Source organism: Mauremys reevesii, linkage group 5 (assembly GCF_016161935.1).
Source record: "Mauremys reevesii isolate NIE-2019 linkage group 5, ASM1616193v1, whole genome shotgun sequence".
NCBI lineage: Eukaryota > Metazoa > Chordata > Testudines > Geoemydidae > Mauremys > Mauremys reevesii.
This window is the reverse complement of record NC_052627.1, coordinates 23,239,302-23,264,229: the sequence shown is the minus strand read 5'-3', so window position 1 is coordinate 23,264,229 and position 24,928 is coordinate 23,239,302. Positions and strand designations below refer to the sequence as shown.

Sequence of the window (24,928 nt, the reverse complement as noted above, 5' to 3'; positions counted from 1 at the left end):
CCCGTCAACTCCGCCTGCACCTCTTGTGGCGGTGGAGTACAGCAGTCGACAGGAGAGCACTTGGGAGTCGATTTATCTCGTCTAGACTAGACGCGATAAATTGACCCCTGCTGGATCGATTGCTGCCTGCCGATCCAGCGTGTAGTGTAGACATACCCTAAAAAACACTCAGCATCAGGATCAAGACCCTAATGTAAAACAGAAACTAGATAATGAGACTACAATTGAGAATTTCCCTAAAAGAGATGTTATCAAATAACTTTTCTTAAAATAGGTATGAGTTTGCTTGTAATGCCCTGATAGAAATCAGAAATAAATCTCTGTAGCAACTTGTTGTAACCTTTTACATTTGGCAAATGTCAATATATTTAATGGAACAATAGCCCTCTAAATGGCTTTGTCTTGTGGCTTTCCCCCACTTCATTTTTTTTTTTAAAGTTTATCACTGATTGCGTGTTCTGCATAATGCCAGGAAAAGGGCTGATAAGTTGTGCCCCATTGGCATATGGATGGCTTGATACTAACACCACAAAATATATTAGAATCCTGAATGCACATGTCCTGCTTCTTTTTTTCTTACTTTAAAATGTGTTTGAGTGACAGAGTGGGGACTCTAAAAATGTTTTAAAACCAGAGGCCCTTGTCCCCCTGATTAGTACTAAATTATGCCTAGTTAAAATTTTTCTAAGCTAGTTGGCACTGTTTATAAGAGATATAAAAAATAGAATTACAATACATTGCAAATATAATTAAATGGCAGCCTTCATATAAAGCATCCTAAAATAATAAGTCTCAAACAAAAAATAAGAATAAGGAATTAAAGACAGGACGTTACTCAGAGATGAAGATTTCCAAACAGGTAGTCAGCGCAAGCGAAAGAGTGACCCTCAATCATGGAGAGCTGCCAGGAGCAGACAGAGATGGCCAGCTCAGGATGAGTATTGCCTGCAATAACAAGTTCTGCAGGATGAAGAAGAAATAATAATGTAATTTTTAAAAAAAAGCCCCCAAGTAAAAGTTGAAGAACTTAGAAGTGGTGAAGAGTCTTAACATTGTGGGATAACCTAGATATTACTCTGCTTTATTACATTAGAAGTGTGATTTCTGTGACATCTGCAAGGGCAAAGATGGAAATGAGTAAGATGCAGGGTAGAGCAAGCCAATAGGAAGTTTTGAAAACCACGAAGGAAATTTTATACACAGTTACTTAGTTACGATGGAGCTCAATAGGGGGGAAAAACCCTTTAAATATGTAGAAAACAGTATAGCTGTATCACACATCTGTTCCTTTTATTGATCTGTAAAAAAACATGGTTATCAATCAACATCAAGAAATACATTACTAAAAGTGTTTTAACTGTGCCTTTATTTACAGAAATAGTCAGAAGCCAGCTTGTGAAAAACAAATGGAAACAGAATATTGCTGCTAATGTTCAACACCTCTGGAAAAAAGTAAAAATGGCCTTCTTACCTGTGGTTTTGTCTTCTCTAAGTGGGTACACAACACTCCAATAGCCCAATGCGTGTGGGTCATCCGCATGGAGTGAATTTGGGGGAGGCATGTGTTTTTGGTATGAAAGTTCCAGGTTCAGTCCCTCCCGGCAACCTTTTTTGGGGAGTCACTGCCAAGTGGTAACTCGTACCTAGAGTTGAACTCTTATGTACATCAAATACTAAGGATGGGCTTCCTTTGACAAGCGTAACACTCTGGATATGTGAATTGTGTCTCCTCCAGTGGACGGTGCACAACAAAAGCTTACTAATGAGACCACTAATGCAGTTACTCCTCTAGTTAAAGGTGGTAGAAAGCTGTGCTTTTAGAGCTTAAAGCACCAGTTTATTATCCAACAGGGTCAGTATGTGTGTGTGCACATGTACATGCATATCCTTCCGCCCTCTCTTTCATTCAGAGGAAAATACATACACAGATAATCTTCTCTTAGGAGCAAACATACCATGAGACATTATAAAATGTCATGTTGTAATTAAAAGAAAAAAAAATAAACAGCAGAAAATAACCCACAATGTGAAAGGCAATTCTACAGAAGAAACTATGCATCCACACATTTTATATGGAAAGATACAGACAGAGGTGTGCTGTGACATATCGGGGCACAATCCAGACTAATGGGGGGCTGTGTCACCCCCGCCCTACAACCATGGGTGCCTTACAATGACTTGCTCAAGTAGCTCCCACATGGGCTGTTCACAAACAGCCTTCCAGCTTGCAAGCCACACCATGCTGAAAAGTCCCAGTCTTTTTAATCTCTCCTCATATGGAAGCTATTCCGTATCCCTAATCATTTTTGTTGCCCTTCTCTGTACCCTTCCCAATTCTAAAATATCGTTTTGGCTCACTATGAATATACCATAGGGATGATCATCAGAGAAAAACTTCCCAGCACATCGAGTTAGTCTGCCAAGTGCTTTAAAGGGATCTATGTTCTACTGTACATAGTATAAAATATCAACCATAGGAATTTATGGGTGTAAACTACGCACTATTTCAGGTTGGGTGGAAACCATTAGAAGGTATGTATAGCTGCTTGGCTGATGAGAGAGGAGAAGACTAATGGTATGTGAACTGAGAAACAGTGCCATACTTTAAATAATTACCCTAGAATTGCAACAGTAATAAGGATCTAATCCCCCCCACCATAGGTTTTACTTTCAAGATCTAAACATGTACTTCTGATTAGATCTTGACATTTTTTCTCTTAACTAACTCCTACTCACTATGATCCTGTCTTGAAACCTCCTTTCTTTTCCATTACCTGGTTTCCCTCAGGCAGCAGGGATGGCAAACAGTGCTGAGTTATGGATGGCAAGCATGGGCTAGCTATGGAGACAGACCAAGGCTCATGTCTCCAGATATCAAACAGCAGCATGAAAAGATTTAAAATAATAAGTGAGTCCTAGTTCAGTCCTATGTAACAAATGAGGTTCTAAAGTAAGAGTTATTCCTGTTTTAAAATGTCTGATGCAATCCACATCAGATACAGGTATTTAAGTCAAATGTTTGAGTGTGTTAACCACGAGGAAGTGAGCTGGAAAGTGTTTCCTTTTGAAATTAAGGAATATCAGTAACAAATAGCAACTCAATTTAGAGAAAGTTTTGAGACACCAAAATGACTGTATGATGCCAAGTGCTGGAGAAATGCATCATAATGCCTTTTAAAAATTAAGGTTATTAAGCTACATTCTAAGAACTTAAGAGAAAAACAGCACTCACAATTTTGTAACATGATGGTGCTAAATGCATATAATTAAAGATTTAAAAACAAAAAAAACAAACCTACACCTTTGTATCTTAGCAAGTGTGCAATGTGCAGTTAAATCGATTTGGCTACATTCTCTGCTAGTATAAATCCGTGTGGCTCAAGTTCAGCTGAAGATCTGGCCCACAGTTTTAAGAATACCTGTCTATACCTTATCTCTAACACCCTTCTACACCTTCAGTAAGTGCACTATCACGAATGTTATTATTTTAATAACTTTGTTTATTAAGCAAAATCCCACTAACACATTTGCCAAAATCATAGAAAAGAAAATACCAGAGAAGAGAGCCAGCAAGTGATGTACAGTCTTAGAAATGCAAACATTTTCACAATAAACAAAACTAACTCAGAAAACATGGTCAATATTGCACTGAGAAAAGTCAAGTTAGGAACAGTAGGTTTTCACTTAAAACCCAACCTTCCCAGTACTCCCAGTAGAATCATGGCATCACAATGATCTTGCCGCCATGTAAATTATTAAAAGCTTTTAATAAAACATTAAAAAGCATTAAAAGTCACATTAAAAGCTCCAGATTTTCACCCAAATCTCCAGGGGGCAATCTCTGAGAGCTACAGATGTATAAAACAGTCAGTCAAAGTAGAACTAAAACCCATTAAACAAACATGCCAAATTGCCCTTAGATAAGCCACAATACAACTATTTACCATCTTGGTTTTGGTTTCTATATGAAAGCCACTTATTAGCTTACAGATTAATAGACATCTTCCTTGCTACCAGTTGCAGGATCAGCACCAGTATACATAGTAAGTACAGTTTCACTGTGTACATTTATTTTAAAAAGTAGCTTCTACATATACTTGTTATTAATTTATTTCAGTTAAACCTCTAATTTCTTTAAATATCAAAACATTGTGTAAACTGATCTTTCCATAATGATTTTTCATTTCATTGGGACTTCTATAAATGGGGTGAGGGGAAATTTCTCAAACCTGCATATTTATACTTTTTAAATAGCAAATGAGAATGAATCCCATAATTCAGACCTGAGTCACAAATGTATAGCATCCAGAAATGGTGACTGCTCCATTTGTTCCAACTCATAACATCCAGAAGTATGATTTTATAAAGTGCTCATCATATCCTAACAAGAATAAAAAAGTCCCATTGACATCAATGTGGGAAGAGGCAGACCAAGACAGTGTTTTTGAAAATCTCACCCTACATGTATATGCCCAATTAAAAAAAAAAAGTATATGCAAATGCAACAGTGCACAATGTGCACATGGATCACATGACATACAGTAACTTTCCATGCAACTGTGCTATGCGTGACAGCTGTGACCCAAGACTTTTTGATCGTAACTGGCAGAGAACACAGGGGTACGTAAGGGCTATAGGGATCCTCTAGGTGTGGTATTATTTTCATTTTAATTCAGCAAACTGTGTCATGTAAGGTTTCCATTGAAAGTCTGTCACACGGCTCATCATAATCTGTCTGAAATGTATGAATGGAGATATGTATATATTGAAAATTATATTCTTCAAGCATCAGACATCTTACATATACAACTTGGGCATGTGCAAAAGTTTGCATGCATCTCTGCACATGTATTCCAAAAACACTTTTCTTATTCTATAATTGTCTAAAACATTGTCTGTAACTAATTCTTGTTCTGCTCTAAATCTCCTATCTCAGTCATGAATCCTGATTTAACTGTAACATTAAACACATTACTACTACATGGAAGAGCTCACATTCTGTGGAACTGGATCTTTCTTTCCCCACACATCATCAGGATATATAGGCTTCAGAGCTAACACACTGTAACTCATACCTCCCACCACCTGCAAACTCTTCCTTCCAGAGGGCAAGAATAGCAGTGTGCTCCTTCAGGTGAATTTCAGAGTTTTGCTTGGAAACCAATCCCGCTCCCAGTGATTATGTCTTTGGGAGGGAACAATATGGCTCTAGATAAAAGAAACTATAGTAGAGAGACAGAATCGATAGAGCTGATGTGCACATACAATGCTGGTGTTTGTCAAAAGGTAAAAAATAAAATAACTCTTGTTTATAGCTACTGTGCAAAGCACATATTGAAGCACACTGGCAATAATAAATAGAGAGCACCTTGATTAAGAGCATCCTGGTTTAATATCACCATTAATGGAAGCACAGGACCAAATCCAAAGCCCAGAGGAACATATGACTTTACTGGGCTTGGAATCAGGCCCATACTTAATCTTACCTTCACTAAAATAATAATAATAATAAAAAAAAGCAGTTTAGAGATACCTGGTGCACAATTAACATCAGTTTAGGGTGCATACAGGGAGAGACAAAAGAGGGATAATCACACCTGCTCTTCGGGACTGTTATTTCAAATAGAATAAAATAAAGTACTCGACCACTCAACCCAAAACCACCAGATTATGATGGAAAAGTAGTACTACTGTCTGAATCCCTTTAGCAATAGAGGCTGAGAGCTTCTCTATGATGGTTTGTTTCTTCATTCAAATATATTTTCATCAAGGTGATATTTGCAGTGCCATGGGCTATAAAATATTTACAGGATGTGTATATATTATTTTGAAAACTCTATTTATATAGTGGACATAATCAGAAGAATCTGCCCTACAGTTTAATGTAATCTTGTAATTGGCTGCATTGCTACTTGACTATATCTATTCATCTTCCATCCTGTTTTAATAACCCAACTGACACACGGATTATTCTTTGAGCTCACAATAAAATAAGCCTGTGCAGTCAAAGGAAGGTGAAGGAGGTTAAATTGGCATTGATTATTTAAGACATATTCATCATTTATTTAGCAATTTCCCACATCACAAAATCTGTGGTGCTCACAAACCTTTCTGAGAGATTCTGAATTTGTTTTTAAATGATTCTCACTACAGGCCTTATAAAGCAGAACAAATTTTGACATCTCCTGTCAATCTGCAGCATAATGAAAGTGTGCAACCATTTGAACCTTTATATGCCAGCCTGTTTTCCTTTAATTGCATGCACATGAGTTCTCTCTCTCTCTTTCGCACATGCTCACACTCACTCAGGATAGTATTTCACTTCCAATTTAGGGAGGTAGTAAAGTGGTCATTGTGAGCAAATGAGGGCAGTGCTACTGTACTCCATCATGAAGGACATGTTTATTTATTTACTGCAAGCTGAAATTCACCGTTTTATTGATATGGAAGTTGGACTAAGCATTGGGCACCACAGCTTAAAAAGATCAGGAGGAACACTGTAATCATTCCTTCCAGTTCTCAGATAAGCCATCTTCCTTGTATTTTACACCCTGTTACTGCCTTTCTAAATGGAAACATCTATGTAAATTCCCAGAGTACTGAACAGGAGAAAAGGAAAAGAATACAACAGCCTACAAGTAACAGAGGATCGCCAAACCATAAATCTCCCATGTATTATCTTCAACGGAAGCAGGCCTGCTGGTCATTTTAGATGGTCAGACTCTAACTATAATTATGCTACATACCGTACCATGTGGTGATATCCACATGGTACATTGCAGACAAAAAAAGATGAACTAAATTAATCTAATTAAGCCACCTTACCTGCAACTCTGTACCTCACTTATCCTTCTTCATCGGGGTTGCATCTTACATTCTGATTTTGTTCCTTTCTGTCCCACCCTCCTGCCATACCCACCCAAAAAAAAAAATCAATGTTCTCAATTGCAGGAATGGGTATATTCCGTCATGGACAACTGAGGTACTAAGGTAAGGTACTATATTGCTAGATCCAGGACTCACTGAATTCAAACCAAAACAACCCCACTGACTTCAAGAGATTTTGGAACACTCCTATATCTCATCGAAGCTCAAGCTAGAAAACAGTACCTTTTAACCACTGTATATATCCCACAGCTCTTCAGCAGGACAGAGCCGTTGTTTCCAATAGACATAGACCATGACCCAAAACTGATTCAGACACCCGTATCCATGTACTCAGTATATGGAACCAAATTTTGCAGCCCAAGCCAATCTCAAATTATTAGCCATGGTAACTCATAAGATAGTGGACCCTAAAAAATAAAATATCATTTTAAAAACCTTTATAGTACCTACAGTCAGATATTCACCACAGTCTTGTGTTTGCATATATATTGTATACTACATTATCTGGTGGCATAAAGAGGCTTTGTTAGCATTAGTATGAAGCCATTAATGAGTTACATAGGTCATTCAAGAAGAGTGCAAATAAAACCTCTACAATACATTCTGTATTCAAAAAGACTATTTTAAGAAATGATTAGGGTTTTAGAACGTTTTAGTGATATGCTGCTGACAGAGCAAGGTTCCATTAATTACAAGCTAGAGTGAGAGAGAGAACTTAGTACTAATACAGTTTACTTTTTAAAAAGCACGTGTAAAATAGTTCTGTTCTGTTTTTTCAAATAAAATGCTAATGCAACAATACATTTGTGTTTGAAGAGAAAAATGTCAGAGAATGCAAAAGTTAAAGGTCTTCAGGGTAACCCTAACTCATCATCACTGCAAAAGTGTCGCATGTTGACAGTATTATATGTGTACAGAGTGGGTGAGTTATTACTACTAGAATATTGATTTCTTAATTACCTGCCTTTTGTGATGTTATATGTCAAGTTTTTATAGCAACGATTCATGTAGACTGCACATATACTTTCAGTTACTAGTTAGGTTATTAGATGTAGGCTACATATGCAACATAAAACATTTAGTGAAGGGATGAATTAATGTTATTGTGAGAATCTTAACTTTTTGCATTCTCTGACCTGTGTGTTTAAACAAAGAACTTTAATGTTACATTAGCACCAAAGAGTTTTGTATTTTTTTTCCAGTTTTCATACATACATTCACCCCCACCCCTCCGGCACACGCACACACTTTATTGTATATACATCCAAACAGAATACACAAACGCATACCCAGATACATATAAATAGATATACATGGACACTTAAATGGGAATATTTTGCTCAATAAAACCTCATACAAAACCAAAGAATGTGAGTGTAATTGCAAATGACTTCAATGAGAACAAAACTGAACCTACTATTACCTGTAATAAGCATCCTCTGTCAGACAAGGAACAAAAGCTAATAAGAGATGAAAAATATTCCATAAAAAGAATATACATAAAATATAACACTGTAAAAAGAAGAGAGTTATTTATTTGCATATTCTCTCTCCCATGACTTGGTTCTAACTTTATTCCAGTCAAGATCAGTATGGCCATCATTTACTCATGCAAAGAAAAATATTATTTCACTTTTCTCCATGATCTTGTTCTCTTTATTACAGTTTCTCCAACTATTCTGTATAAGACAAATCATTCCAGACAGCTATGTTGTGTCATATCAGAAAATTCCACATCTGTTTATGTTGACATGTCACATTAAGTTAAGTGAGAAAACATGATGATGATGCCAACCGCAGCACAGTAGGGATGTACCATTGGGGAAACTTGAAAATTTGTTGGCACAATATTATTTATGAGACAGCTGTTTAAAAAAAAAAAGAGAGAGAGCGCGCGCAAGAGAACACACTCTGGATTTACTGTTTACTCACTGCTCAAAAAATGTGACTATTGATGTGACCACCTTAGAATTCTTAAAGTATCCTGAAGTACACACAACCTTATGATCCATAGATCAATCAATCAAATATTTTATATCCAGGTTATCTGTATTTGAAACCATACAGTGATAATTTTTGTAACTACAGTTTAATTACTAATAAATATGTTTTCCCACAAATTATGAGTTCACCTGATGTCCCTCATTAAGAATTTCAGTTGACCATGTCCCACAGCTGACTCACTGTAGATGAAGAGGTGTGGAAGGGGAAGAAAGTAATGTCCATGTCACTAGTTTACTGCTCTCACAGGCAGAGTACATCACTGCCACTAAGCTCAGCCTCTGCTTAAGGGCTTGGATCCTGGAGATACAGTAGCCGGTGCTGGTCCATTATTAGATTAATTTATATCTCTTTACATGCATTTACAGGAGATAAAAAATGATTTCCTTCAAATTGTGATAACTCCTCCCATGAAAAGTATACCCTATACTGAAAACACAATGTAAAGACTTATTTGATTAAAATTAATACTAATTTTATCAAGTGAAATGTGACTGGGCACAAGGTGGCCTGAACCGGAGAGATGTGGTGTGGTGCCGAGGTGCTGTCTTTCATGGGAGTTATTGGCACTCCAAAGATAAGCATCTCTTTCATGAGATAGTGTAATCTTCGGTATACAAGCCACCATAATTCATGAAGTAAACACTGCAAATTGTGGAAGATCAGCTGTCACTAGGGCAGCTTCAGTACTTTTATTTTTCCTTTTAAAATGCATTTTCTCTAGAATCTCAACAATTTCTATTGGGATCCCCAAATGTCCTAGCTTTTGGTAGTTTTTAACTCCCTGCCAAGAAATTAAAGGGACAAAGAAGTTTCCAATTTTATTGAGAGGGGCAATTCAATTTAAGAATGTGAGAGACAAACTGCTTTGCAAAGGTTTTCAGCATCTGGTAAAACATGAAAGAACAGGCTCTTCTTATAGCAAAATCCTGTCAGATACTAAGATGGATCACTGTAGCCTGAGATTTCGGATATTACATAGTTTGTCTCGACATCAACTCACCGCAATTTAAAATAATACTATTCACTTATTCAAGGGAAAACATGCACAAATCTGAATTCTAAGACACTTGATAGAATCACATTTTGTGGCTGATAGCTAATTTCCTCCAACAAACACTAACAAAATGTGCAGTGTACCAGTACTCTGACCATATGAAAAATCACCTTGCTGAATTCATTTGTTGTAATCCCAAAGTACTGAAGCAGTTTCAACATTTCCCACAGACTTCCTCATCATTCCACAAGTATGCAGCAGAATATGGTGACACAGGCATTGTTACCGATTCACAAAGAGAGATCAGGGCAGAGAAAAGCAAGGAGCAGAAAAATGACCATTAAAAAAAATTAACAAGAATTTTTTTAAAAGCTCGTAAAAACTGAGTTCTAGAGTGAGATGTGCAAGCATAATAAATCATGATCAACATTTTTCTTATACAACACAGTTTCTTAACACCCAACAAGAAGGTTACTGTTTGTGGCTTTGAATCCACCCTTATTCAGGAAGGCACTTAAGCACTGTGCTCAAATCCCATTGCTTACAGTTGGACACATGCATTAAATGTTTTCTTGAATAGGAATGCTTTCCTGAATTGGGGGCTGTGCTATTAGTTTTACATATAAAAAGTTTTTTGCCTGACAAACTTCATATTGTTTCTCTCTGGTTAACTATACATCTTAATACACATTTAAGATTACTGCAGTTTCATGGAGTTGAAGTCATGGTATTAAATGTGATTTAAATAATAGTGTTTTGTAACTAAAATATGCATGTTTGATATTCACAAGGATAGATGTGTAAGAGAAAACACTCAGGCCCTAATACTGCAATGAGATATGCATGGGCAGACCCCTGAGCCTGCATGGACACCAATAAACTCAATGGAGGATCTGCAAAGGCTTGAAAATCCACATGCATGCACCTCACCTCAGAATCAGGGCCTTCCTGCATATGACACCCTTTGGCTGCAAGTATGGTAGGAAGCTGCTTGAGTTACAAAAGTACTATGGCTGTACCTACACTCTGCTTGAAATTTAACATCCAAACACTCTTTACCAATAATTGTTCAAGTCATAAAAAAATTCCAATGCACAAGCAAACTACTGTCTCCCCATATTCCACCAGTGACAGTCACATTTTATAATCATGTTTGTAGTTTAAACTGTTTCACGGAGCATAAAGATGCTCTTTTCACACCAGGAAGAAAATTCTAATTTTCAATTAAATTACTTGCAGTATTCCCTGCTGATGCCCAACAATTAAAATATTAATGTCAAGTTCTTTGCAAAGTTGTGTGCCTTTTGTCACACATACCAGAATGCAAGAGTGACTTGCTTAGTCTATGATGATTGCAAACATAACTTCATTGTTAATAAGTGCACAAATGCCTTTTTAAAAAAAAATACGGAAAGATTTCACATTGTACTAATACACATCATCCTAGATGTGTTCGTGCCGATGCTAATAGAAGCATATTGGAGCTCTTGGTAAAACAAGCAATTAGTATGATATTGGAATGTTGTCAGGTAGCTGTAATTATCTTTTTCTGTTGCAGAAGGCATTTGAGAATCATTTAGGAGCAAAAGAGGAACAGTGTTCTACTAAATCCTATTAAATTAATGCATGGACATTCCAGTAGCAGATGCAAATAGGCTGGTCAAAGTCTGAATACAATAAAAAAGACAAAAAATACTGTTTAATACAGCTACTTACATCATGGCCTACAAGTTCAGTCTGTGTGGATTTATCTACTCGGGAAGCGAGAGCCTTCTGTAAATGTTGGGCTTTCTCCTGCAAAACAAAACAACATATTGTAGGTGAGTCACATTCTCCCTCACTGGGCTTTTGAGCTACTAACATCCAGATAATAAGTGCAAAACTCATGCACGGACAGCTGTTTGGAAATGGAGTTATCATGGTGGTATTCTCACTGGGAGATTTGTTTTCCTGGTACTGTTATCTTATGTATCAACTGATCCATTTATTAAGTGGGCAGTGAGCTCATAAACTGTGAGTATGCATGATTCAGGAGTGCTATGGGAATATCATTGTAATGTGATGCATGGGATCCTCCTTCAAGAGCAGATTTAGGATTCTGTTAAGCAAGCACTTCTGTGGATGCCACAAGCATATTTTACGAAAGAGAAGTTAGCAGCATACTACCCAGCAAAGCCAGATTCTGAAGGATGAGAAGGGAGATCTAGACTAGAGATTACTGGAACATTTTCAACAAAAATTCTCTCATTGAAATACGCAGTTTCATTCAAGCCAACACATTTCGTGAAGAAACATCAATTTACATTACATTTTCACTGGAAAGATTTCTGAGGTCCAGAGTCAAGTATTTGGTCAATGAGAGGAAAAAAAGAGAAAGAAAGAGTACCGATTTTCTAAAAAATCTGACTGTAACTGAGCTGGCTGCCTCTTGCGTGCCCCCTCATGGCCTAGGGTCATGCTTCAGGCAGCTTGCCTCCATTTCCCCTTGGACTGTTTAAATCAGGCTTTTTCTTGGTCAAAAATACCCCTCCATGGGGACTGGTTTTATTAATATAAAATAAATTCTAAACAAAACTGAATTGACCCCATTGCTGGCTATGTGATTGTGCAGGAGTTTATAGAAATATATGCTGGGCAGAAGTGGAGAAGCCCTCTTTTACCTGGACCAGCATCCACCCTCCCACTGATGGAAATGGTGAAATGCCAGGTTTGGTCAGGATCCACTGTGAGCACTAAGCTCCCTGCTGGGGGGGCCAGGAAGCAATTTTTCCTCTCACCACCAGATTGGCCTAAGTGAAGGGCGGGGGGAGGTTTTCACTTTCCCCACAGTGGGTTCCAGGGGAAGCTTAATTGGAAGTGACCATGGAATGTTAAGCTATATCATCACAACTCATTATGATGACGTGGGGCAGACGTCTAGTGCCGATACTTTATAGGGACGGGATACAGTGATCAGATAAATGGACTGGTAAAGGATTTAAAGGAGGTATTTATTAAAAGAGCCCAAATGGGGGAGGAGGTCGGGGCTCCTATGGCACGAAAGGGAGCCAACCCTCCTTCCCTTATAGCCCACCTTAATCCTCATTCGAGTAGGGAGAGATGTTAAGGTCCCAGCAGCGGGTGGGCTGGGGAGCAGGATGGGAAAGGGGGAGGGCTGATGGAAGTCCTCCTGCTGCCAAGTATATAGTGAAATGGTCAAGAAATTACCTACACTGTATGCGTTTTTCTAACTCAGAGAGTTAATAATAAAGTTGCAGCCTAATTAAACCACATCCAGTAACTCCTGTTTTTAATCCTTTGGGAGTGGGGAAAGCCCTCATAATACAATTTAAGTTTCAGAAACATTTAAAAGGAAATAATAGTATAGCATATATGAGAACAAGTCCACTAGTACAGTAATAGACAACTTCAATGTCATCATTCAACGGAGATTTCAAAGCATGACAGTGCATCTTTTACACCAGGGATAGGCAACCTCTGGCATGTGTGCCGAAGGCGGCACGCGAGCTGATTTTCAGTGGCACTCGCACTACCTAGATCCTGGCCATTGGTCCGGGGGCCTCTGCATTTTAATTTAATTTTAAATGAAGCTTCTTAAACATTTTAAAAATCTTATTTACTTTACATACAACAATAGTTTAGTTATATATTATAGACTTATAGAAAGAAACCTTCAAAAAATGTTAAAATGTATTACCGCCACGCGAAACCTTAAATCAGAGTGAATAAATGAAGACTCGGCACAGCACTTCTGAAAGGTTGCCAACCCTTGTTTTACACAGTAATTCAACAAACCATAAATTGCCTAAGCAACAGCATTCTTCAAATATCAGAATTAAATAAATTTAATAGTAATACCCATTCTTATATTTTCTCTTCTTTCTGTATATTTGGCTGATTTATACTAGTTAAATTAGTTAATTATGGGTGCAATGCTTGAAAAGCAATTCTACAAAGTACCTACTTATTAAAATTGTTGAGTAATAAGAGGCTATCAGGGTCCTTAACACTACAATGTGTTCTTCTGATATAAAAATCACTCAATAAAACTGATAACTTGATATTGCAAATATAATTTTATACAGTATGTACTGTATCAACAGAAAGACATGGGCTGTATAATGGGCTGTAGTGATAATTCTGGAAACAAAAAACCTCCTAAGTCCCATCAACACTACTAAAAGTGAACACCAAGTAGCATGACTTTGATTATAGAAAATAAAGTGAAAATTTGTTAAGACATCAGTGTAAAAAAATTACCATATCAGCTTCCATTGGCCCAGAGCTCACTTAGCCTGTCTCATCCCTCCTCATTCTAAAGTGATCATCAGAAATTCCAGCTCACAGGTACAGATGGCCACGTCTCCTCTGCAGTTGGATAATTTTGCCCAAAGACAAATTTTCCGGTACAAGTTGATATTCATTTTTTTCCTGAGTGCTTCCTTTCCAGACTCCAAACTCTTTCCTTAAGTGTTATCACTTTAGAAAATTCTCTATCCAGAGAAGGTCTAATTTTGTAAACCACAATTTATGTGATTTACAAATACTTGTATCTGAATAGTTGACTGCGATAAAGTAACATGGTTTAACATGATTGAGACCCCCACATTTGATGATTCAGTTTGGTCCTGCCTATACAAAAAGGACTAGAACATGTTATAGTCAAATTTGAAAGTTGTCCATTAGTACTGGTTCATAATATAGACATTTTTCTTTCACAGTATAAGATGGGCATCAGCTGACATAAGAAATATTATGGTCTAGCCCCATCCCTGTAAGCCTGCTCTAAGTAGCCCTTCCCTCCCCCTCACCCCCAACTCCCTCCATTGCTATCACTGGTGCAGCTCACATTAGTCAAGGGAAACAATCCTCCCCACACACCCCTCTCATAATCATGGATACATTCTTTAAGATAACTGCATCAGATAACAGCATTTCTCGATCTGCTAAATGGAACGATTATCAGACCAACAAGACTATAGCATTCTCTGGTTGAATCCTGTCCACACAGGTATGGCTAAACTTGTTTTCAAGACTGAAAACACCACAGAGGCACAGCACTTAAAAAAAAGCAACAGATGTTTATGTAGCTATTGTCTGTGCACGAACCTTAAACAGGTAGGCCCTGTCCAGCAAAGCACTTACACACATGCTTAACTTTGAGCATATGAGCAGTCCCATAAACTTCACAGGGCTACCTGTATGCTCAGAATTAATCACATGTTTAAGCACTTTGCTTCGCTGGGGCCTTAAATGCAGTTATGTTAAGGTGTCATTATTAGTGAGGGACCAAACAAGTTCTGCTCCGCTCCTTGAGGAAACCTCAGAACATGTTTTTCTACAGAGATACCCTGACACAGGCCATGGGGTGTTTTTCCTACTTTCCTCCTAATCCAACAAATAGCTATTATGCTAATTCCCATAAATACTGTACCATCATTACAGCCTGTGCTTCAGAAGTTAGCACAGTGTCAATACTGAACTACCTGGAGTAGCAGTGACACTGTGTGTATTAGAATGAAGACCATTTATGTATTTAAAGAACTTCCTAGGTTCTACAGAAAATGTTCTCATGTTTTATTATTAGGGTCCTATCAAATTCATGGTCCCTTTTGCTCAATTTCACGGTCATAGGGTTTTAAAAATAGTAAATTTCATGATTTTGATTATTTAAATCTGAAATATCACAGTGTTGTAATTGTAGAGGTCCTGACCAATAAAGTACTTGGGGGAGGGTCACAGGGTTATTGTAGAGGGGGAGGGGGTTGTGCCACTGCTACCCTTAGTTCTGTGCTGCTGCTGGCAGTGGTGCTGCCTTCAGAGCCAGGTAGCCGGAGAGCAGCAGCTGCTGGCTGGGAGCCCAGCACTGAAAGCTGAGCCACCACCACCAACAGCAGCACAGAAGAAAGGACAACATGGTATGGTATTGCCACCCTTACTTCTATGCTACTGCCTGAAGAACTGGGCCCTCAGTCAGCAGCCACCTCTCTCTGGCCGCCCAGTTTTGAAGGCAGCAGTGCAGAAGTAAGGGTGGCATGGTATGGTATTGCCACCCTTACTTCTGTGCTGCTGCTGATGGAGTGCTGCCTTCAGAGCTGAGTGCCTGGCTAACAGCCACTGCTCTTCAGCTGCCCAGTTCTAATAATAATCTAATGATCCAATCCCTACCACCAAGTGTAAATACTGAGTGGCATATTTTCCTCCAAAATAGCTTCTGGAAATGTTATCATTGGCCTATGTGTAGAGTTTAAGAGATGACAACAGAAAGATTCACAATCAAAACCTACGTTTTCCTAGTGAATTTCATGTTTGGACCTTCCATGCATCATGCAGGAAGTCGACCTTACAGCAACGATTATATCATCTATTTAAATCATGCTTCTCTGAAAGTTTAAGATTTTAAAAGTAAAGCTCCAAGCAACAAAGCAAAAAGATCAACTTCCAAGTGACTTTCATAAATATGTAATAGCTAAACATCTCTCCTTACCCTAACATTTGTTCTTATTGCCTCTTATTCTGAATTAAACATAACAAACCAAAAATGTCATTTTCAGTACACTGCACAAAATCAGGTGAGGTAAGGCACTGGCTTTCCCAAACTTAAGTCAATTTCCTGCCTCCCTTCCCCCTTCCTCGCAAGAGTGATGCAGCAATGTGTAGTCTGTATCCAAGTATCATTCATCTGAGACCCCAATATTAGTATACAAGGGTGAGGGGAGAGAGAGGGCTGTGTTTGTTTTAAGGTCATCTCACATTTCTGAAAGATACATTCTCAAAAATGAGGTAGAACATTTCACTAAAATAACTTCATAACATAGTTGAGTGCACGTTTTCTTCCAGTTCAATGAGAGGTCGCCTGTATTTATGTAATGACATGTTTTACAGGGAATGATCTCTTACTGCATCATTTTTTGCTGCTTCAATTATTGAAGCCACAAATGAAAATGACTCATTAACCGAAGCGAAAACCTTCCGCTATTGAACCAATTCCCTCCTTAAGGGTGAAACTGATACTGAAGTGCAGGTAGGGGGAACACACAATCTGATTTTGAGTAAAAAAGAACTATATATAGTTATATCTCAAATTCTGTGTACAACACCTATGACACGGTTTATATTAATTAAAAAAACAAAAAACAGACAATGTTTCACCAGGAATTACTACAGGAGAAGCACAAGGGGGACTAACGGCATCAAGATGGTAAGAGTAGACAGAGAGAAGATCTGTACCAATTGTGAAAAACACGAATGTCTTTACAAACACGAACCTCAAGAAACAAAATAAAGGAGAGAGAGAGAACGAAAAAAGGAATGTAAGAGAAGGAAGAAACATGAGCTACCTATTATCACCATTCATAATACAAATTTACTGGCAAACTATAAAATTAAATAGATCTATGAAAACACATGGATACAGGCACAGAGACATAATGGGATAGGATAGACCAGATGAACTAGGGCAGTAGGCCCATCTGCGGTTTGCCTAAGGCAGCAAAATACTTAGTGCAGCTCTGCTGTAGGTAAGACACCTCAATATTGATGTAAAAATATCAACTTATTATAACTTATTTTTATCTCATTACACTCAAGGCTGTGCTTTTACTGAATATTAAGATATAGCTACAAGTACGTTATATCCAGGATGCTTAACAATATAACAATATCAAATTATGTTTAGCTAGTTAGGTCGCAAAATGTTAAAGCTAGTTGACGAAATTCAAAGAAGTTTCTACTTTATCTCCCAAGGACAAGCAAATATCAGAAAAGATAATCAGGGCTTTAGAGGCATAAAGTGTTTATTATCCTAAGAATGTTTATACGGACTCAAAAAGTTGTATTTAATACTTTACCTTGCTTAATTTGTATATTATTTTCTTTGTTCTATGTTTAAAAGATATATTGTGTTTTATAAATATCTAATAGATGCTTACTTGCTATAACAAAAAGTTGTAATTTTAAGGGGCATGGGTCAAGAAACAACAAACCATGTAAAACTTTACTGTTTTGGGGTGTGTGGGGGAATCTAGTGTTGTTTTATCAGACCAATAAATCTGAAGGTAAAGTGAGCATATACCAAATTTACCTATACCTTTGCTTTTCTTTCTATACCTATAACTTTTCTTTTCAAAGCAGAAAAATACATTTAAAACCACAGAAAGAATTTGAAAAATATCCTTATTGAAATTGATTTCTTTTGTAAATACACTAAAGACTCCGTTCTTTACAGTTGGAGAACATTTATGGTGGGAAATGTATTGCAGAAACTATTGGTTATGTCAAACTGATGTTTCCACATATTTTGTTTCTCAAGTGCTTCAGATAGAACAAATGTGAAATATACATCTCTGAAAAAACGTACTCTATCTAAATGCAAGCCTTAACATAACTGCTAGAGATCATAATTATATTAATAAGATGTTTTATATACAAATATAGTAAGGATATTTGATGCTATAACTTGTTACTAATATAAGAAGCTATTTCAATACAGAAAGATTTATATTCATTCGGAAATTAATTATCTGGCACTAGTTAAGGAATCCTTCACCAAACTCCTGAACACAAAGAGATGGGTAAAAATAAAAGACAATGCCTTCTTTGATGACCATTTAAGCTTAAAGACACTCTTAAGAACTTAATTTTAAAAAGAACTATTTGAGAACTAAAAACTGTTATATGAAAAACATTACTGTTTGGACTTTTTGAAAACAGAATTTCGCTTCCTGTCAAACTCTAATAAAAATGTAAGAATATTTCAGAAAATGGATTGAATAAAAACAAAACGTTTAAAGTTAAATTAATTATCTCTGATGCTTTCCTGCTTCCCTCCCCTCCCCCCAACACACACACACAAACGGGAAACTAGAAATGTGGCATATTCATTAGGTGGACTGCATATCCAGGAGCTGAAGATATCAGCATAAAGTCACTGAGACAACCAAAGAGTGACAGCAACCAATTCTGAATCTGAACAAGCCAGAAAGAGGTACTGTTTCCTATAATTTCATGGAAACAGGAAGATGGGTATAAAAATACTCTGAACTGATCACCACATACTCCCCCCTCTGATTCCTTTCTTAGACAGCAAGAATTTCACAGTTCATCCTGTCCATCTCTACAAATGAACTGCCACAAACAGCTGAGAAAAACATAGCAGACTCAAGAAGAAAACAGCCCAATGAAAATCTCCCTAAACTTCAACAGGGATTAATGAGATAAAGCTAACTAAGGATTACAAAGGATTAGTCTTGTATTGATTTTATTGGTTTATGAAACTGTTTTATAACTTTAAAAATGAGCAGTTTCTTCTGTTAATCACCTGGTGTTTAGACCATAGATTCCAAGTGAGGAGACGGGCTAGAGATAGGTACACAAGGAAATAGTAGGATTTGGCGGTATTTAAAGTTTTTAATATTCATAACTGGCATGTAAAAGAACACCTGTGATTAAAGACACACTCCTGAGTTGGCAGTTGGGGAAAACAAAAACTAAAAAACAAACAAACAGCTGAACTATTTGTTGTTTCTCTAAACTAATTATTTACTATTTTTAAATAAAATTACTTGGGATCTAACAACTAAACTTACCCCTTACCCCACCCCACATTACATTACATGCATCCCCAATACAAGTAATCTGTCAGTGAAGACAGAGCGCGACACTGTCAAGAGCCAGAGCTCAGCCTAGAGTACTTCCTGGGTCCTGACACAGTAATTTTCACCAAGGAAAGAGACAAGCCCTTCATTTATAGGACCTCGACCTGTTTCTTTCTAGTTCTGCTACACTGAACCAAGGGTAGGTCCACACTTACCGCACGGGTCGACGCGGTGAGTTCGACTTCTCGGAGTTCGAACTATCACGTCTAATCAAGACGCGATAGTTCAAACTCCCCACGCGCTCCGGTCGACTCCGGAACTCCACCACCGCGAACGGCGGTGGCGGAGTTGACCTTGGAGCTGCGGAGTTCGACCCCGCCGCGTCTGGACGGGTAAGTCAGTCGAACTAAGGTAGTTCGACTTCAGCTACGCTATTCGCATAGCTGAAGTCGCGTACCTTAGTTTGACCCCCCCCCCCCGTAGTGTAGACCAGACCCAAGACATTTTCACTGATGGAGTACAGTTTTCACTTCATGATAATATGGGAAGGGCATTCTTAATAAAATATCATGATAAGGGGAAGGAAAAAAAAAACTTCTGCGGGAAATCAGGCTAAGTCCAAACCTTTGAGAAACACTGTCCATTTAAACAAAGATTTCCCCCACTCAACCATATAGTAATGATATAACATAGGAGAAATCAACCACCAGCCACAGCACTGTAAAAAACTGATTTAAAAAAGGTGAGGATGAGAAACCTACCTCTTCACTCACCCACTCTCAATTTCAGCAGCGGCAGAAGCGACTGCAGCTGTTGTTGATGGGGTCAGCCAATGGGAAGTCAGGTGGGGAACACATCTTACATGGGCAGTTGGGAGAAGAGATGCTGTTGTGATACAGGATCATACAACACAGCTCTACAGTCATGCCCAGCTATTCCACAGTTCTGGGACAGTGGCTGTGACTGAAATTACACATGATAGAAACTGTAAAACCTATGACAATCCTGCAGATGTTAGGATTGATGGTTACCATAACTGGGAAGAAGAGAGTTACTGACTGCTATCAACCTTCCATCAAGATATTTATTCATTAGATAGATGCTGCAACACACCAATGCCCAAGTATCAAGGGAGGGAGGGAATTCTGCCCTACTAACAATCTTTCCTCTTATTTTAGGAACATTGTCCACTGGATGTCTAGCCACAATGACCACTACCTGTACAAAAGTTAGAAAGACCAAGGAAAGCAAAGATGAGCAGGTAATTTTTATATTCTAGATAATTCTGAAGTACCTTATGGACTATACTATCCACATTTTCAGTGGGGGGGTTGTTTGTTGGTTTGTTTTTTTAAACTTTCAGTGCTACAATGCAGAGCAATATAATATGAAACCACTGGAGGAATCCAATCTCTTATCGGAAAGCTCTACCTGCCAGCATTCCTCAAATTAATCTATCATGATTAGCAGAAGCTGCTCCCAAATACACACTACACATGAGAGGTCTCCTGCTATTTATATGCATGCTTACAGACACTACCTGAACCTGGTTTTATTCAACACCTTCTATAAACCTATATCAAATGTCAAGTATTTCATTCTTGTTGCGAATCATATTCTAACATTCTCCCTTCACCCACAAATCTTGAAAATTGGGGGAGGAGAGAGAGAGAAGCAAGAGAGAAAGACAAGGCACATAACCAGGAAGTCAGAAAATGAGAGCAGCTCTGAAGAACCATTTCTATTGGCAAATTAAGTTAGCTCCAAACTTAATATAATTATGGAATTTTTAAAGCAAACAAAAACAGTGCTTCTAAGCATCTGTCTTGACTGAGAGCAGACATTTTTACAAGTTTTAGAAGATGTAAAAATAGGTTTTATATAAAAATTGAACTAAATAATGCATTTGGCTTCTTATAATGTCCTTGTTTCGCACATCGAAGCACTACAAGATTTGGCGTAAGATTGATTTTGATTGTCAGCCTTTTTTTGAGTAAGGATACCAAATTATGACTTTGACCAGCTGGAAAGCAGAAACAACTTTAAAGTATTTGGGGACATCAACTTTGAACCAAGATGCTCAGTGTTGCATGTCTGGGACTCACGAGAACAGATGAAATGGTACCGTGGCAGAAGTAAGCTATTACAGATCAAAGTCAGCTACTTGACTAAAGTAAAGTGCCTGACTTTCTTATTACAAAAGTGTCAGTATATTCATTCATGATCTTCTTGTGGCCTGGATATTTATCCACACACTTCAAATCCTGTAACATACGAATGACTGGGTTATCATGTTGTTCCTCTGAAATGAAGAAAACTTTTTTTTTAGTGGCTTTGGCTGTGAGCATGTTGAAGCCATGCTGCTATGTGCTCTCTCACATCATCTAATTCCCTGTCAATCACAGGACTATGGCCACTTGTCTCATTTTTCAAATTGAAGGGTCCAAAACCAGAATACTTAGAGGGTTAGATTGCCTCATGTATTCACATTAATCAAAAAGAGTGGAAAAACCTAAAAAAGCTCCAACTGTTTTGGATGCTTCAGAAAGGTTTCAGCCAACATGGCCGCAGTGTCCTGGCTAAGCAATCTATTTTGTCTAGTTCGTAACATATCAACAATTTTAGTTTTTTTGCCCATCCACAGTTGGTTCAAACTTCCTCTTATTTGGAGATTAAAAATGTCTCTGGGGCCTACCTTTTATTTTTATATCCATATCTCTTTGAATCCTTACTATCTATTCTGTTCCCACGGACTAAACAAGTTATTATATTGCTTTCTAATGAGTTTTATGTCTACCTTAAAACAAATTACATAATCACCCACTTCAAACTGAGAATTTCCACAGACATTAAGTTTACAGTGTCTATGATATCTCTATTTACAAAGTAAACACTACATATAATATTATGGTTTTGATAGGAGGGCCAGGTAAAGTCTCAGTACATTATCAATACATTCAAATACAAATATCTCAGGGGACCACATTTAAAATACACCTGTCTCTCCATCATGGCTAAAAATGGCTTGCTTTTGCAGTATAAAATGGACCTTCCCTGTGTCGGCACAGCAAAAAGTATTTATAAAAATCTGGCTCTGTATCTGCCATGACTGTTAATCATTTCCTTGGCTGTATATTTTGTTGTTTATTGACTGTAACATAATGTCAGATTCTAGGATCTCGTAAAGGAGGATAGAGCTCGTCTGCTGAGACACCCTGAATTCAGGTTTTAGAACTCTGCCCAATTATCTCCACCCAGGCTAACAGGTTTAGAAAATCTGACCTATGGGAAACAGTACAAACAACTGGCCATGTTTAGTCTTGAGAAATGAAGACTTGGGCAACACCTGTAAAGTCTTCAAATATGTGAAGGATTGTTATGAAGAGGACTGATCAATTGTTCTCCATGTCCACTGAAGGTAAGGCAAGAAATAATGGGCTTAATGTACAGCAAGGGAGATTTAGGTTAGATATTACCTATAAAGGTTGTTAAAGTTCTGGAATACGCTTTCCAGAGAGACTGTGAAATCTTTATCATTGAAGGTTTTTATTAATAGGGATACTCCAGGTTTACTTGATCCTATCTCAGCACAGGAGGCTGAACTTGACGATCTTTTGAGGTCCCTTCCAGTCCTACATTGCTATGATTCTATAATGCAAGTGAATGCCTCTTTGGGTCAAAGGATAACCAGGAGAGAGGACATCTTGACGGGAGTTCTGAGGAGTAGCCAGGCCCTGGGAAGAAGCTTGAGCTGAGGTTTATGTTCTGTTATTGCTTTTCAATTACTACAAAAGTCAAAGCATAGAACGGAGAGGAGTTTGGACAACAACTCACTCCTGTGTGTTCTGCAGACTCCAAGACTTGCTTTTTGAAAATCTCACTCATAACAACAACACTGGTTTCATGTATTTGTTTACATTTTTTTCTACAGTTTTAGGGCACTCAATCCCCTAGAAATCTTCAGTATTTTGATTTAAATACTGAACATGGGTGTCACCATTTGAACATAAGACTAAGAGCAAGACTCCAATGTTCTAATCTTGTAGCTGACAATGAATGCTTGGTTGAGTTATTTCACCTGTTGACCTCACTTTTCCCCTTTATCTGTAATACAACTATAATAAAGTTTATTTACTATTGTGCCTTTGGATCTTTATACAACAATACAATGTGAAGAAACATGGCACTGCTGGGTTCTAAATAACCATATTTACTAAATAAAAAACAAACATGCCAGGCCAAACTACCTATATGCTGCTGCTCTGGTTTCTCATGGCTTCTAAAAACATAATATACGGTGAGCACTACTAGAAGGGTCACAAACTAGTGAAAAGGTTACCTACCTTATTTAGATATGCTTACTCAACTCATAGGAGTTTTTCAAAACTAGTTAATGTTTGTAAAACACTGAAAAAATGTAAAGCTCTATACACATGCAAAGTATTATGTCTTGAGGGAAAGAAGAGATGCCTCTGCGTTTGATTTCTATTTAAATGCAGTATCCAGGTGTGAAACATGAAAGTCTAGAGGAAGAAAAGCCAATTTCCATGCAGTTTACATAATCATTCCACCACCAACTCTCCTAGCCTGAAGGAAAAGATCATGAACACATTTCATAAAAGAAATAACACAGCTTCAAAGGGTTTGTTTATCATGAAATAATTACATTTTTTAAAGATTTGACACGCTGAATGACACAATAAGGCTTTTAATGCATAAGGGAAGGATCAGCCATTAAAAATCCCATTGTGGGGATATCTGCTTTCACTGTTCAGGCTTATGCCTGAGCAAAGACCTACTAGTATGTTTGTGCTACATAGATGGTTTGTTTTGCTAGGAGTTTTGAGGTCCCTATAATGCCAAACATTCTCTTACACTTTTGCAAGTGCCAAAAGTCCCAACTATTCCCTGTCCAGCTGCCAAAACCTCCAGCTTCTTGCTGTTAACTTCAATAATACAGTTACTGTGTATATTGTCACTACAAAGATCTGCAACACAATGAGGAGTCGATACTCAGCTGCACTGCATAAGTAGTCACTTACACTCACTTTGCCCAATTATAAATGACTACTCTAAAAGTAGGGCAGAGGAGAACCAGGCTCTGAACATTTGAAATACAGAGACAGCATGAAATAAATTGAATAGAAAACGTAAGAGAATACTGTGCTGTTATTAATTATCTGTATTACTGTAGCACCGATGAGCATCCCTAAACCAACTGAGATTTTGGGCCCATTGTAGCAGGCACTGTACAAACACATGATGAGAAAGAGTCCCTGCCCTGAAGAGCTTACACTTAAGGAATGATTTGTTAACACCAGTAAAATAATGGCACTGAAGAAAACTCGGAAATTTAACCAATCACTTTGAGAGAGAGAGAGAGAGAGAGAGAGAGAAAACAACCAGAAAGTCTCTGCAATCAAAAAATTAGCAGTCTGATACGTTA

The 24,928-nt window shown here is 37.7% G+C and overlaps 1 protein-coding gene across 22 annotated transcripts in view; it reads right to left on the bottom strand.

Moving 5' to 3' along the window:
• CCSER1 (coiled-coil serine rich protein 1) overlaps positions 1-24,928 on the bottom strand; it is a 1,061,579-nt gene that overhangs the window by 375,302 nt on the left and 661,349 nt on the right. For 18 of the 22 annotated variants that reach the window (XM_039539943.1, XM_039539941.1, XM_039539942.1 and 15 more), the window contains exon 9: positions 11,603-11,680. In XM_039539943.1, coding sequence (XP_039395877.1) covers positions 11,603-11,680 — 78 coding nt within the window. Of the gene's footprint in view, positions 1-835; positions 961-4,580; positions 4,736-8,311; positions 8,349-9,980; positions 10,118-11,602; positions 11,681-24,928 lie in introns of those variants that run through there. The other 4 variants (XM_039539948.1, XR_005599010.1, XR_005599009.1 and 1 more) reach the window with 4 other exon arrangements.